The sequence below is a fragment of the Cataglyphis hispanica genome, chromosome 15, assembly GCF_021464435.1.
Source record: "Cataglyphis hispanica isolate Lineage 1 chromosome 15, ULB_Chis1_1.0, whole genome shotgun sequence".
Taxonomy (NCBI): Eukaryota; Metazoa; Arthropoda; class Insecta; order Hymenoptera; family Formicidae; genus Cataglyphis; species Cataglyphis hispanica.
The window spans coordinates 5,750,013-5,765,480 of record NC_065968.1 but is presented as its reverse complement, the minus strand read 5'-3'; the positions used below and the strand labels follow the sequence as shown (position 1 = coordinate 5,765,480).

At 36.8% G+C, this 15,468-nt stretch overlaps 1 protein-coding gene across 3 annotated transcripts in view; it reads left to right on the top strand.

Moving 5' to 3' along the window:
- LOC126855054 (diacylglycerol O-acyltransferase 1) overlaps positions 1–8,125 on the top strand; it is an 89,910-nt gene extending 81,785 nt beyond the window's left edge. For all 3 annotated transcript variants that reach the window (XM_050602402.1, XM_050602401.1, XM_050602400.1), the window contains 3 exons: positions 3,403–3,581; positions 6,883–7,033; positions 7,466–8,125. In XM_050602402.1, the coding sequence (XP_050458359.1) occupies positions 3,403–3,581; positions 6,883–7,033; positions 7,466–7,642 (507 nt within the window). In that variant the 3' untranslated portion in view covers positions 7,643–8,125. The remainder of the gene's footprint in view (positions 1–3,402; positions 3,582–6,882; positions 7,034–7,465) is intronic.
- The last annotated feature ends 7,343 nt before the right edge of the window (positions 8,126–15,468 follow it).

Sequence of the window (15,468 nt, the reverse complement as noted above, 5' to 3'; positions counted from 1 at the left end):
GAAACAGGACGCGGAACTGCAATGCGGGACGGGACTTTAATCTCGTCGTAATGGGAAAACGCAATTTTCCCGCAGTCCAACGACGACGTCCTTCCTCTCTTCCTCTTCCTCTTCCTTTTTCTCTTCCTCTCCGTCCCTCTCTTCCTCGTGGCTCGATCTCGCCTTTTATACTCGCCCGCGCCCTTTGCGCGCGTCAGTGCTTCATTCCGAAATCCCTTTGCCTTTGAAAATCATCCAAAGTGTATAAAACGACAATTATAACGGCACAGCTGTCGCGCGGTCGCTTCGTCGCTTCGTCGCTTTTACCTGTCGATTGGGTGCGCAAAGGCTGCGCATAAATGATGGACACGATCTAATTTTCGACCTACAATTCTCGATGATGCAGAAGATATTTGCGCGTCAGTAAACATAGGATAATGGACGTTACATCTGACATAGGGGAATAATAGCGAGACGTATTAATAGCCCCGTTACTCTTACATTATTTTTCGATAGTGATACATGGGAGAGTAATCATCGAATATTCGCCATCGATCAATATCTATCTCCGGTACTAAAATTTTTTCTGCATAGTCTAGGAGTTTGATTATTCAACATTTGCATACTTATTCGTGAAATTTAGTTTCCACCCTTTTACTCGCAGACCAATAGCTGGCTTTCGCGATAAAGTTAAAAGATTCAATCCGCTCGTATTTACATATTCTTTATCCCAACCATTATATTACTGGAGGGAGGGGGTTATATCTTTCATATATTAATGTCTTTCGAGAGACCTGGTAAGCGTAAACATATCCGATACATAGGCACACGTCGAGCGTTCTCGGGACACGAAGGGAGAATGGCAGTTGAAGAAGAGGACGAGGGAGGATCACATTGATCGAAAAGAAAATGGGAAATATCGATTACCAACATAATGCGATGCACGCGGTTAATCAAGTCGACTTATATACTCTCGTACTTTTTTTTTTCCGCAACGACTACTAATGACGCGGATATCGCGTATCGATACGTACATGTAGAAAATCCCACCGCGCCTTGTAATCCGATATTCTTGCATTATCGATGAAAATCGACTGCCGGATGGTATACGTAAGCCAAGCACGCATTAATGTTATGCAGCCGGTGATGGGATCAAGCACGAATCGGACGATATTGCTAGTTTCTTGCGCGGGGATCGATGTTTGAGCCGCGCCTCAATATGAATGAACGCTTTCCTGTTCGCGCAATTCGCGCACGTCGTTTTGTAGACTTTGCTGATCTCAATATTAGATCTCGTATCTCTATATCAATATAATCTGTATACGACTTGATGAGGAAAAAATCAATTTCTGATTCGAGGTTTCTTTAGGATGGAAAAGAAGCGGCGACGATGTATATTTCCATTGTGAAATTTGAATTTTTTCCAAAAGACTTACGAATCCAAAGATTGATACATAGATCAAGATTCGAATTATAAATAAAAGTTATCAATTGATGAAATTTGCAAAAATTAAGAACATATAGATGAGAATTTGAAGGATTGGATTGCTTTGAAATCATTAATTTTGCATCTTCAATATTTATTAATATCGGCAAAATTTCATGCACATACATATTCTATTTTATCGTGTTTGTGATCAGCAAGATTTCACATCTCTCGTATAACTCCTTGAAGAGAAAGCGTTTCCTCCTTTTTAGATAGCCTGTGGCCAAGGAGACGGCTTAAAGTTTACCGCTTTTCCCTTTGTGGTATCGTCAACATGTCTCAAACGATTCACTGGCTTCTGGTCTGCCCCCATTTTCTTCTCTCCATTTCTTTCTCTCTTTAGCAAATCCTCACTATGTCTCTGTCTTCCTCTTTTTCCTACAGTAGCATCCCCGAGTAAACGAAATTAAAACGCTAAGGTAAGTTTTCCGGGACTATGCCGGAAGAGGCTGCCAGGAAAGGCTGGGAGGAAGTGCTGAAGGGCTCTCTGTCCTTTTTTCGTGAAAGTGCCGCGGATGCCTTGCGGCGCAAGAGACTTGACCTTTGTGCTTGGCAACATTATTAAGTCCTTTGCCTCGTGCGACAGAGCTCTGCGGAAGCACGCGGATGATGCCGCGGTGACTCGACGGCCTCGAAATGGCATCCGAAACGAAACAACTTCGGAATTCTTTGCTATGAAAGTCGAGAGAAATTTTTGCGAAAGTATTCGTCTGATGTTAGATCGAGCCCATATTTATTTTGTTTTCCCCGTCCCTTTTACCCTTTGATGTGAAAGCATTTATTTCAGTTGTCATTTTATCATGAGGCATGTCAACGCGAATAAAAGGAAATAATCAATCTTAACGTGGAGATAAAAGATAAAAAAGTGGCACAATGGCGATGTATAATATATTACTCTTTTTTTTTTTTTTCTTTAATCTTTCAATAACATCAAGAAAAGGAGGATTATTAAGAAAATGGATAAAAACTTTTAGAGCTGCATCATATTATACATAAGTGTGCGATAAATGATCAAAGACTCGGTCCAAGTTACTTACTTCCATTAAAACGTAATTAAAGGAATAGACTGGATACTTTATAAGTTCGTTATATAGTTGCTTCGCTTTACGTAAATAATACCGCAACACATCTTTCTCTTTGCACGTCGATCATATACTCGTTTTAGTTAATTTTTTCCGACGTCATCTCGAGGCGTCTTGTTCTCTTTGCATTTAGTTCAATCTATTAAAAACGTGACATATAATGAAAAAGAGAGAGAATTTCGACGATCTTTTTCTACTTTTCCATTAATCGTGCATGCACCTCTCGCGCCATACATATTGTCGCTTTTATACCTTCATTCGCAAATTTTATAAGAAATTTTTATGCAAACTTTTGACAAAGAGACTATAAAGAAATATAAAATTACCTTTTCTTAATAAACAATATTTTTTAGTTCTGAATTTTAAAGATTGTTTAAAATATATCGATAAAAAATATCTTATTTTGTAATGCTTTTAAAGTGTTTTATAGTTGAGTATAAAACTGTTGATTATTTGAGAGATTTAATAAATCTGATGATATATAAATAATAAAGTTATATGAAAATTTCGGTACTTCCGCTGCAAAAAACTTACGTCATGTTCTCGAAATAAAATTCTAAACCTATTTATGGATCAGATGAAATGGAATCCATCTGTTCTTGATATAGCAATACATTAGAAATTGATATTTTCGTTCTATAATTGGGATTTATTTTCGAAACAGAACAAGCGGAATTCTGAGTTTATAAAATAATGATTATAAAATTGAAGTAATTTTCTGCTCAACTAGAATCCATTCCTATTCTTGGCACACAAGTTATCTTTTTGCATTATGCTATTTTTCTCTAATTCGATCATAAATTACACGATTATTGTACAAGTTCTTATATAAGCCGAAAATTTTTACTATTCCAGATACCGAATCATTTGGTGTGGCTTTGCTTCTTCTACTTGACATTTCACTCCTTTCTCAACTTGATGGGCGAACTGCTGCATTTCGCAGATCGGAATTTTTACTGCGACTGGTGGAACGCAAACAACATCGATACATTTTGGAGAACTTGGAATATGCCGGTACATCGCTGGGCTGTGCGGTGAGTAAAACAATTTTTATTTATAGCAACGTTTAATATCAGCAGCTTTTCATTTTGATTACTATTTTAGATTAATCTAAAATAATTTTTCGAATGTATATAAAAGTATTATAAGTTTAATTTTAAATTTGAAGCGACAAATGTATTTCTAGAGTTTTTCCAATTTTTTACACTTTAAGTTGCTGAATGATTATTCCTGAAATATCAATAATTAGCTTGCGAATATAGATATTTTTTGTACAAAGCATTTATTATTACCATCTTTTTAGGAAATATTGATTATTGCCATTTTTAGAATTGCAATAATTTAATTAAATTTTTGAAATATTCATATAATTGAGCGAATAAACTTGTTTTAATAATAATTTATTTCGAAGTTAAAAATCGCATCATGGAATGGATATCATCGAGTTATAATCGAGAACGCCATTTATTATTATGAATCAAGCGAGACTTAATACAATTGGGAAACTTAACCGCGATGCAATCAGATCCGCAAGAAGTGCATGCGGTTAGATGTTTCCAATTCATGGAAACTTCTCTTTCTTTCCATAGATCAGATGCCAGACATTTGCGAGAAATGTAATTAAATCTTCTTAAAGCGGGGCATACTTGTTAACGAAGTTTAACCCCTGTTAGATAGAACAGAGAAAGAGTCGATCAAAGGTCCAGCATGCAGCAAGAGGCGACGGCCTTCATCTCTTTTACTTCCTGTCTCCCATCTCTCTTTCTTGCACCCATCCGCCATTTACCCTCGCCGTCTCTACGCTTCGTAATACTCGGCCTCTCGCGTACCTTCTGCTCCGTAGAAGGAAAAACTTTCGACACTTTACTCGGCGCTCTTTACACCTTTGACTCATCTGTGTAGGGGGGTAACATGATTATGTAATAACGCAATACGCGTTTCGCTGAGGTTATTTCGCAGCTATAGCCGTCATTTCAACGCGAAGCACTCTGTGTATTGCCTTAGTAACGTCAGCGCACCTTACCAATTACGTAAAAACATCAGCCGGAGAAAGAAAATGATGTCATGTTGTGCTAGCTATCTAACGTTTTTCGTACAGAGGAGGTCTTAATTTTATTAAATTTAAAAAAAATGCAGAATTTTATTTATTTATATATATATATACGATTAAATTCTGTGGAATAAATGATATTCATGTTATACACATTATTGATACTATTATGTTTATTATTTATTAGAATTTTTTGCTATAGAAATTGCAAGAGCAATTCAAGTGTTTATGCATGTATGAACTTTTATATTTTATATAAAGTTATTAAATATAATACGTTTTGGAGAGATAACATCTTGTTATTTTACAATAATAAGTTTTCGCGCGCGTATGAAAACCTTTTATTCCGCCTAAAATGCCTACTTCAGCTCATACATCTCGGCTGTCGTCGCCACATTAGATTATACATCCCCCGCTCAATACAATCAACGAACTTCCGAAAGACTTTTCCGGCGGGCCTTCCATCTTCTATACGGTTACCCATCGCACGTGCACCTAACAACTCGGGCCATAGTGACGACCTCCTTTCAAGAGCTTGCGCCGGTTCTTTGTACTTTGAAAGTAGCCCAAAAGAAAGTTTAAATCCCTGTAAAAGTGGCCGTACGAAATTCTTATTATGTGACCGAGGGAAAAGAAAGCCATCAGAATTGCCACGTACAAACTGCACGGCGTTCACCATGAATGTTGTACAAAGAGCCAATATATCTCGTCCCACATAGTAGATGTTGCAAAAATTGATAGTAGATATTGACAAGATATTTGATTTGTTTAAATGTTATGTATATATTTTTTATATTTTGTCATCCTCACATGTGACGGAGGCGCTTAAATTTTGTTGCGTTAAAAAAAGAGACTTTACTCGAATTAATTATGACAATCGTAACGTAATGTAGAGAAGTAGCTAACACTGCATAACCAAAACGAGAAGATCTTATATAAAACGCGACACATCCTTAAAAAAGGCGACACGTACTATGAAAATGACCAGCCATCTTCCCTTTTTAAATGATATAAAAACGAATGAAAATGAGACTCGCTAAAGAGACGCCGCACAAACTCTCGCCTCACGGATTCCAAAGTCTCTACCTGACGCCCGAGCTCCTTTTTACCTCGCGACGCATCTGCTCACTTACGGTCATTTATTCCTTTTTTTCGCACCAACCTAGATACACAGCTGCAACTGCAAGCTGCGACTGGCACGCAGCTTATGTATGCGCAGAGGGTAAGGATGAGGGGGGGGGAGGGGGAGGGGGAGGAGAGGGCCGACGTGAAAATGGAAGTGCATCACAGACGAGACGTTAGATGCACGGAGGTTGTTGACGAGAACGCTGAGGCTGACGACGACCTTTTCAGATTTGTAATGGGAAAAGCCGATACGCATCGCGATGCGCACTTAAGGTTGTTTATTCCCCGCGGCACTTATAATACCTCTATAACTGAAGATATTCTCGAGCGCCTTGCGCGGAGGAGATGCTCGCCCCGGTTGGAGAAAAAGAAAGGACGAGGACGCGAGGGGCGCGGAAAAGGCGGCGAAATCTCGAGTCCTGGGACCGCGGCAAAACGTGCAACGGTCTGAAATCCTCAGAACTGTCGTCGTTCTACCTTTGAATTTTCTTTCCTTCCTTCCGCCTTGTGTCTGCTGGTGCTCCTTTTTCCATCTCCAACCTCCCTTGTACTCTCGTCTCCTTTCCGATGCAGTTCCACCGATAACCAAGCGGCTAACGATTCTTTCCCCCGAGTTGTCTATTTCTCTTTGCCCTGTCATACAAACGAAAATGGTAACGGCAAAGTGTTGCCAATCCGGCGAAACTTTCCTGGATATCGCTTTAATTTCTCGGAGCGAAATTCGCGCCTTTGTCACCATCGTACTTTTTGTCTATCTTATCGGTCTAACGACGTTTCGCCGTGTATTCCACGGTACAACCGTCGTCTAAGAGCGTGGATACTATAGAAATATCTGTTCCCCTTTGTGACGCCGATAATGATATTGTCGGCATAATAGCCGAACGTGCTCCAAATGGATTCCTTGTTATCAGGTTTAGAATCAGGATCTTTAATCGATTGAATTGTTTGGAGCATTTTCTATTGGACCGAATGTGTGCAGCTTAACTAGAATACTATGTGGCTAATTCTTTCGTAAAAGCTATCGCTGGAAATGAGCAAAAAAGATTTTTTTTCTTTTCGCACTTTATATTTGCGTGAAATTTGCAGATAAAAATTTTATTTTATTTTTAAATATTTTACATTCGATAGATATATAAATATCTGACATATTTATGTTGCAGACATCTCTACATTCCGATCATAGAGATGGGCTATAGTAAAACCACAGCGTCGGTAATCGTCTTCTTCATCAGCGCTTTCTTCCATGAATATCTCGTCAGCGTACCCTTGAAGACGTTCAAGATATGGGCATTTATGGGTATGATGGGACAGGTAAGATTTCCGCGCGTTTACTTCGTCTATGTATTGTTGACTGTGCAAATATTGACTCTAGCGTCAAGAAATTCTTGTTTATCCTTCAAAAACTGCACGGCTTTATACAGTTTCAATAACGGTCTGACTTCAAGATCGCTATTAATTTTATAAGTCAGAATTCACTCGAATTCTTAATCTCTAATGACTAGATAAAAGAATATATTTGTAAAATATTCTATGTTGAACACAATTGTTAAATTATATGTAATGACCTCAGTTAATATCCCTTATATAGAGATTCCAGGAGATTTCGCAAACACTGCCAACATTATTCGCTATAGACTTTTGCATGAAATAACGTTACATACTATATCTTGTATGCGCATACAAGATCCTGTCCGCCCTTAAGTACGGAAATTCCGGTCGTGCAACGCTAATTGTTTATTCTAGATACCACTGTCGGTGTTGAGCAAGATGACGGAGCGATACTGCGGCGCCAGATGGGGCAACATCGTCGTATGGGCAAGCCTCATCATTGGGCAACCACTTTGTATAATGATGTATTACCACGATTACGTTGTAACTCATTTTGGCGAGACTTTAATCGAGGATTATTCTGTGGTATAAGGGAGATAAAAAATAAAAATAAAAAATAAAAACGCGAAAGCGAAAGAAGAACTTCTCAAAAAGGAATGATCATTATCTATCGCTTCCGAAGTCGTCGATTTTTCATCAATCGTGTAACTATTCACTTGTATTCTGGGCGAGAAAAAGTTCCTCGAATCATCGTCCTGATGATTTCTTTCTGAAAATTCAATAACGATGAATGTGCCTCAGTATATATATTGTTCGCCTTAAATGAATGGTGCGTCACGAATGAAAGTTAAAACGAAATCGTAGTAGTTTGTGATTGTTTGAAAGTACTATTACATGCGTTTAATAAGTATATTGATACATAAATGTGCTATAAAGTTGTAAATAATTCCCAGTCGGTTTGATGTCACATGTATAGCGGAATTTAATAATTTTTGTACGGTAATTCCTTAATTGTGCTTCCGCGATGTCGGAGGCGGAACTGTTGTCAAATAAAGAAAATATTTTTTGTAAGAATCCTACAAAATTTTATCTCATACCTTAGGAATCTTCACGAGGTTACCAGGGTATTATCCTCTCAGCTGGAAACTGAAAGGCTGTCTCATGGATCGTTGAAAAGACAGCTTTTTAGGGGTGCGACCATACACATCCTCTTTCCTCACCAATGAAGCGGAAATCATATGTTTGAATTTATTTTTCTTTGATACATTATCCGTAGAGAATGAGAAATTATATCTTTGTTAAAATTTATATTAGGATATCAAGTTAGGAAATGTGTTAGAAAATTATTTTATTTGTTAATATTTTATACCTTCTAAATCTCTTCTTTAATTTTCACATTTTTCAAAGTTTTTTTTTTTGTCTTAGAAACGAAGATGATTTTTACTGCGCTAATTTATCATGCAATCTTTTTAAATATTTTATATAACCTGTCACACATAGAGTGAGAGAAAATAAAAAGATATTTAGGTGAACAGCATAGCTGAATAATCCACTGTGGTTGCTTGACGGAGTTAGGCCATGTCACGAATGAAGAAGCCCCTAACCCTCGAAAGAAACACTTTGAATTTCTTTTTCTTCTCTGATGAGTTTGTCTCCCTACGATGGATAAATTAATCATGTTGAAGACTGACGGTAGAAAATACATCTGTGTCAGAATGATAGATACAGGTAAGATTCGTAAGAAACGTAGAATAGCGGCAGAATTCTGCTTTCAAAATAAATAGTAGTCAATTTGCGTTTATAAAAAATTTATATATTTTACAGATTTTTATATAACTGATAATGTATCTTAAACGATGCCATTTTATGTTATCTTTAATATTAATCGCGATACATATCTTTACCTCGTAGGATATTAAGCACATTAAGCACAGAATTTTTATAGATATTCTACGTAAACTGTACGCAATAGCTATCTCAACTTCACTTGGAATCGCAATCTCCTCAAGCAACAATGTTGTATAAATATATATATATATATATATATATATATATATATATATATATATGTCTTATTGTAAAAGAATACAATATTTATCGCGCATGTATAATGTATTTACATGTTATTGTTTATTTAGCACGGAAATATATTAATGCCTAAAAAATTTAAATAATATAATCTTCCCTAAAAAAAGTTTTATTTAAAAAAAAATTATTTAAAAATTTATTTTTAACTAAAGATAATTCAATTTTGCGCAGCGCTAAAGTAATGAATTTTTTTCATTTTTCTATACGTTTCTAAACTTTTACTACACATTACATTCTCTTATTTATGTTTGTCATTTGTCGTGCGTTTAATTACGATTGGAAAATTGTTAAAAGAAATGACAATTCACAGATAATTATTGTATTTTCTTTTAATTGTAATTTTCTCTTAATTATTGTAAAAAATAAAATCTCGTAAATGATATATTTCACTTTAGAGAATTATCGAACTTGTTGGAAAATCAGCGTTTAATCAATCGAGAGTAACGTGAATATAAAATATCGGGATTAACTCGTCGGCAACTGGAAATAATTTGCATCGTTTTTAAAAAGTTAAAGTTTTTTATTATATATTGTCTCGCATTAATGAAAAACACTCAATGTCTGTACAAATTGAATTTTATCAGATCGTCGGTTTGACTTTAGCGTTAATTATATAGCGGTTACCTCTTAGAAATTAGCATTCGCGTCTGACACGGTAAATAACTTTGTTAGCGCCGAAATTCTGAGATAGGAGGCACTTTTGTCGTCCCTCTGGCAGCTGCATTGTTCCGTAAACTGATATGCGAGTCCACTTGAACGTGCCGTAAAAGCAAGAATTACTTCTCTTGATATGTTGGGACTTTTAATTTAATTGTCTCCACGTGGGTCGCGCACTCGCGTGCTCTTAAATTAGCTTTATGTAAAAATGAAGGAAAAAAAAAGTACCCGCGCTCAAATAGCTCGGTAATTTCTGAGGCACGTGGCTGACTTATATCGCATCACAATATCACCGGAAGCGCTTTATGACGAACGTTTGCGAGAGCGAGGCGTGAAATTCATAATTTGCAACGCTCTCATTAATATTAATTTAGTTGAGTGTCGAGTAAATAAATAATGCTAAAGAAGAATCTCGTGTTTTTTTATTGAGATTCCGCTCGCTAACATATAACAATTCATATATTAATCGTATAATCAAATTCTGCGCCAAAGTTTAATCACTCAAATCCCGTCAAAACTTTGATACATACATTCTCGAGATGTCATCTCTTCCACAACGGAACGACGATAAAGTGCCATGTCGCAAGCACAAGATACAACGAAGCGTATTTTTCCGCTTTAATGCAATTGCAAACAAAGGATTGAGTAACCGAAAGAGAGCAATGAAAAGAAAACCATTCCCTCGTTCTTACCTATAGCTCGTTGCATCCCCGACGAAGCATTCCCGAAGAATGCATCGGTTGGTCTCCTCGAACGAGCGCTCGCGTTATCCTGTATAAGGTGAATGGGGGTTGGGGGTTGCGCGTCGGAGAGGGGTCGCGCGGAGAGGATGGCGGGGATGATGGTGCGGCGGACTAGGAAGGTGGAAGGGTGGTCAGGGGGCACAGGGGGCGCAGTGCGAGCGCAACACGATGCTATAAGGGCGGGTACGCGGCGGAGTCTCCGCAGTGAGCGTCGCGACGCCTCCGCGGAGAGTATCGTATGGATCGCACGTTAGGTGATGGTCGATGCACGAGGCGTCCCTCTCTCGTCGCGTATTACGCTGACGGTGTGCAGTGACGAGTAGGAGTTGTTTCACCTTTATCGAGCCACAACGAGTCACCCCCCGACGAAGGGAAGAAGGACGGCGCGATCCCGCACCCCCCGTGGAAGCTGCAGCCGCGTTTCGATCCGCTCGGAAGAGGAGCTCTCCGGATGACCTAGGACGTACCTTGCGCTGGAGCAACCAGGTTGGTTTTTAGAGGGAGATTCCGAGAGAGACGGGAGATATGCGACGAGCGGTTTTTCAGATAGCGAGCGAGCGAGCGAGCGACATTATGTTCTAATACAAGTAGAATATGTCTGCTTTGTGTGGAAAATGGTACGTATACGTCTCAGAGGGAAATTTCGCAGCATTTGTGCGCCAAGTAATTGCCGGCATGAATGCGACAAGTATAATTTACATTCCATTCAATTTAGATGCGGCACCGTAAATGGGAACAGAATGAGATAGGCGGAACACACATACAGAGAGAAAGAGAGAGAGAGAGAGAGAGAGAGAGAGAAAATAAAGTACACGCGTTATATATTTATAAAAATAGTTATAAAAAAAAATGCATTTTTTTATTCTTAGAAAAAATGTAGAAACTTTTTTCCTGTTATTATTTAACGATATTATATAGATATGATACCTCGTTTTATTTTAGTCTTAGCCTAGTTTACGAGCTCTATGTCGATATCCTACTACAGCACGCTTTCCAAAGTACTTAAAATAACCACGATAGTCTATCGATACTTATAATAACATCGGAGATGCGATTACATGTATATCATAAATTAGGGATTATGATTATTTATTAAGCGAATATGATTAATTATGCGGGTATAAATGAATGAGCGATAATGAATGCGTCTTTTGCGAATGAAATATTCAACAACTTCAATAATAGCCGGAAGATAAGGTTATCGAGTTGAACGCTACCTGATGAATAGTGGAAATCCGCAATGTCCCTGTTTACCGTGAATATATGCCGCTGGGCGGGTGAATTCGATTCCCTCGCGATATTTACTCGCTACGAGGGACATGCGTTCGAGTAAATCGAGTTGCAGACGGTTAACGAAAGCCGGATATTCGAGAGTGTCCTCGACGAGCGAACGTACAATGGGTCCTTTTTGCTCCCGCTCTTAGAGATACGACATCATTCCCCGCGTTTCTCTTCCGATTTCAATTACGATGCCGTGACGCAGCATCGCGATGCGCCTTGTCGCACGAATGCGGAAAAAAATTCATCGTTAATTTAAATGCGCACACATTGAGCTACCTGCATTACATCGCCGCAAATTTTATCCTTTTCACGATATATATTTGCATGGTTTTCACACAAGTTGCCTTACAAATTTTACAAATGCAGAGAATTAATTCAATTGCTTGCGTTTACAATAATCTGCTTATATAATGCGATGAGATATATGATATTAGAGTATGCTAGATATGTAATACAAACGTATCGATCTCAGTAAACTTCTTATAATTATACGTTTGAAAAATATTATTAAAATTTTATTTTAAGGTAAAATAATTTTTATTTATTTTTCTAATTTTTCGAAATTTCTATTGAATCTTCTATTCGAACAGTATAAATAGAGTTCCATAATGATTTCATGTCAATCTCGCGCACATTTCCAATAGCTATTATTAATTCATATGCTTTTTCAGAGTGCTACAATGTATATAATCCACTATTAATATCTATTGTTGTACTAGAGTATCTACCTCTATCCGAGAAAATTCTCTTGGAGAAGAATGTATAAAGTCCGCTTAAAAAATTAATTACTTAGCGCCTGAGTTTTACCTGCTGCTCTAAACGGCGTCGGTTAGTCCGCCTTAATGCGCTTCGTTTATAAACCCGTCGAAAATAGTCCAAGATCGATTAACGCTGCCTCTTCGACTCATCGGTTTTTCTCCCGCCGTTTCTTTTTCGTCCCGGGAAAAACATTATTCCCGGTTCTCTCATTCAGGACGTCCGATAACAATGACTCGACGTTTGTTAAGAGCCACGCACAGCAATCTCACTGTATAAGAAAAATGGTACCGCTCATCCGAGGATGTTCGCAACCGACACATGGAAAATTGAAACGATCATCATCGGTCGAATTATCCTTCTACGATCGACGGTACTTCGCGAGAGCGATGACGCGAAGATTTCCGCGGAAAAAGATGGGCAAACGAGATAGATGAGAGAATTATTTCATCATTTTTCTCAGATAAAGTTCTTGCTTAGATAAAATTCGTATGATTCTAAGATATAAGCGTAACTTTTATTCTTTTGTGGCGATCAAAAAACTGTTAATTGAACTTATATTATATAATTTCTGCGGCATACTATTTTTTAATTGTCGATTTTTTTCTCTTGCATTTCTTGCTTAAAAAATATAGTGTGATACAATTTTTTAATCCTAAAAATTTTTTTAATATTTTGTAGAGAATATTAAAATATTATATTTTAAGATATTGATATTAATGTACATATTTGTCATAAGTTTATTTGTATATTATAGAATTGTTGAATTTTTGATTAATCTCGTTTAAAGAAAGCATCATATAAACCGGAAATTTGATATTTTTACGTTAGCTCCTTCACACTGACAAGGGATTATTACACAAGTGGCTTTGCCTTTACATCAAGTCTCGGTGAATGCCCTGGAACCATCTACGTCACGACGGGTCAAATTATGCAAAATTTCAATCGATTAACCCGTTCATCAATGTTCCGCGAACATTGTCGCCACGTAATTCGAGAAAATCGACTAAGACAACAAGTATAATTTGTCTCACTATTGTTGTTGTTAATAGTCATTGTAAATCTATATATTGTAATGAGAAATTTTTTCAAGGCGTAAGCTATCGTTTTTTCAGATTATATTGGACGTGTAGTGCATTTAACACAGAATAACTTTCAACTTTGTATCATGCAAACGAAAATAAAGACCGATCTCACGCATAGAAGTGCGTGCGGTGGATTGCATTTCCGTGCATGGAATCATTACAAAATCGGCGCTGCATGAGTGCAAGCGGGAATAGTTATTTGCCGTTTGATTGCCGAATGATCGCTTGACTAGGCTTTTGACCCAATTCCCGATGGTCGTTACCGATTATCCAACGTATAGATAGTCTTGTTAATGATGGCCTATCAAACTCGACATTATTCGGTTTACGAAACAAAAAGCGATATCGTGCAAAACGCACGCGGACTATTCTAATAGGACGTCTCGTATTTTAATATTTATCTCATCTGAAAATTCTATCCGTGCGATAAAATATTTGTAGCGCGCAAAAGAGAAAAGGGCTTAAATAAATTCAGATAACGTGTTAAAGAAGATGTAAATTTTTTTTTTCTAAAGAGTAATAATAAATAAAATAACATAATAAAAAATAACTATTAAACGAGGGTATATTTTTCATAGAATATCACAATTTGAGGAATTGAGATATGAAAAGACAACACGATTCCAATTAAAATTATTGATGGTTTGTAATTGAAAAATTACTTTTACTTAAAAAGGCAGGAAAAAAAAGAATTTTGTTGAACAATGAATTTTTTCTTAATTGTTGATCTTATTAAAATTTCTATCAATATATCATGACATTCTCTCGTTTCTAATATTTCATTATTCAGTTATTATTCAGTTTCACAGTAGAAAATTAATTACTCAAGTTAGACAATTGGGAACATATTCAACAATCTCAAAGTTTGAAGGCTGTGCAAAAGTGTGCCACACCTCAAGCAACAATCTATTCTTGACCATCAATTTCTCTTCATTAGTCAGACTTGGTTGGACTATTATATTCTACATCAATTACATTCTTTTCTTTACATTTCAGAAATTATAATTTTTTAATATTTTTTTATTATATCAATATAAAAGAATATATTTAGCATTTAAATTAATAGTAATAATAATAATAATCTCTGACATATCTTTTCTTTTTCATATAATCAAAATTTGCTTTTGTAAATATACAAATTTTTTAAAAACGATATTTTACGGCTTTTTTTCGTGACTTTTCAGCGTTGACGAAAATTTCTAGGGAAACGAACGAGCCTGAGATATGAGATTGAGGAAGCGAAGCAGGATGTGAAAAAGCGATATGAACGGGCGTGAGCTGATCGAGAGATAGTGATGAAGGTTGAGGAAGCGAGTGGTTACAAGAAGTGAGAAAGCGTGCTCGATACGTGTTTCCTTTATCGTGTTTTACCGACGAGTCATGAAGCAACAAAGCGCATCTAACATTTTGAGATCAATCCCCGTGATGTTGTCACTTCAATATAATTTTACTTAATTTCAATATTTCCAGTGCTTACAAAATTTGAAAATTTTTCTAATTATGATTTTTTCCTCTTTATCGCATAAATATAAATTTTATCCATTTCTCGATATTTCTAAAATCTTGCTACATTATTTCACAACCATTTGTGCAACAATTTTATTCGTCACTGTGCATGTCTGTTGTCTATTCATTCTTTATCATCACTTTATTACATTTTTTAAAAAATTTACTTTCCGCCGTTTTAATTTTCTACGTGCACACATTTTTCGCGTACCGCCAAAATAAATCCACGTTGTAACGCCCGAACGTAAAGTCCACCAAGCATGATAAAATTTTAATCGTGTAATCACTGGTTCGCGCTGCC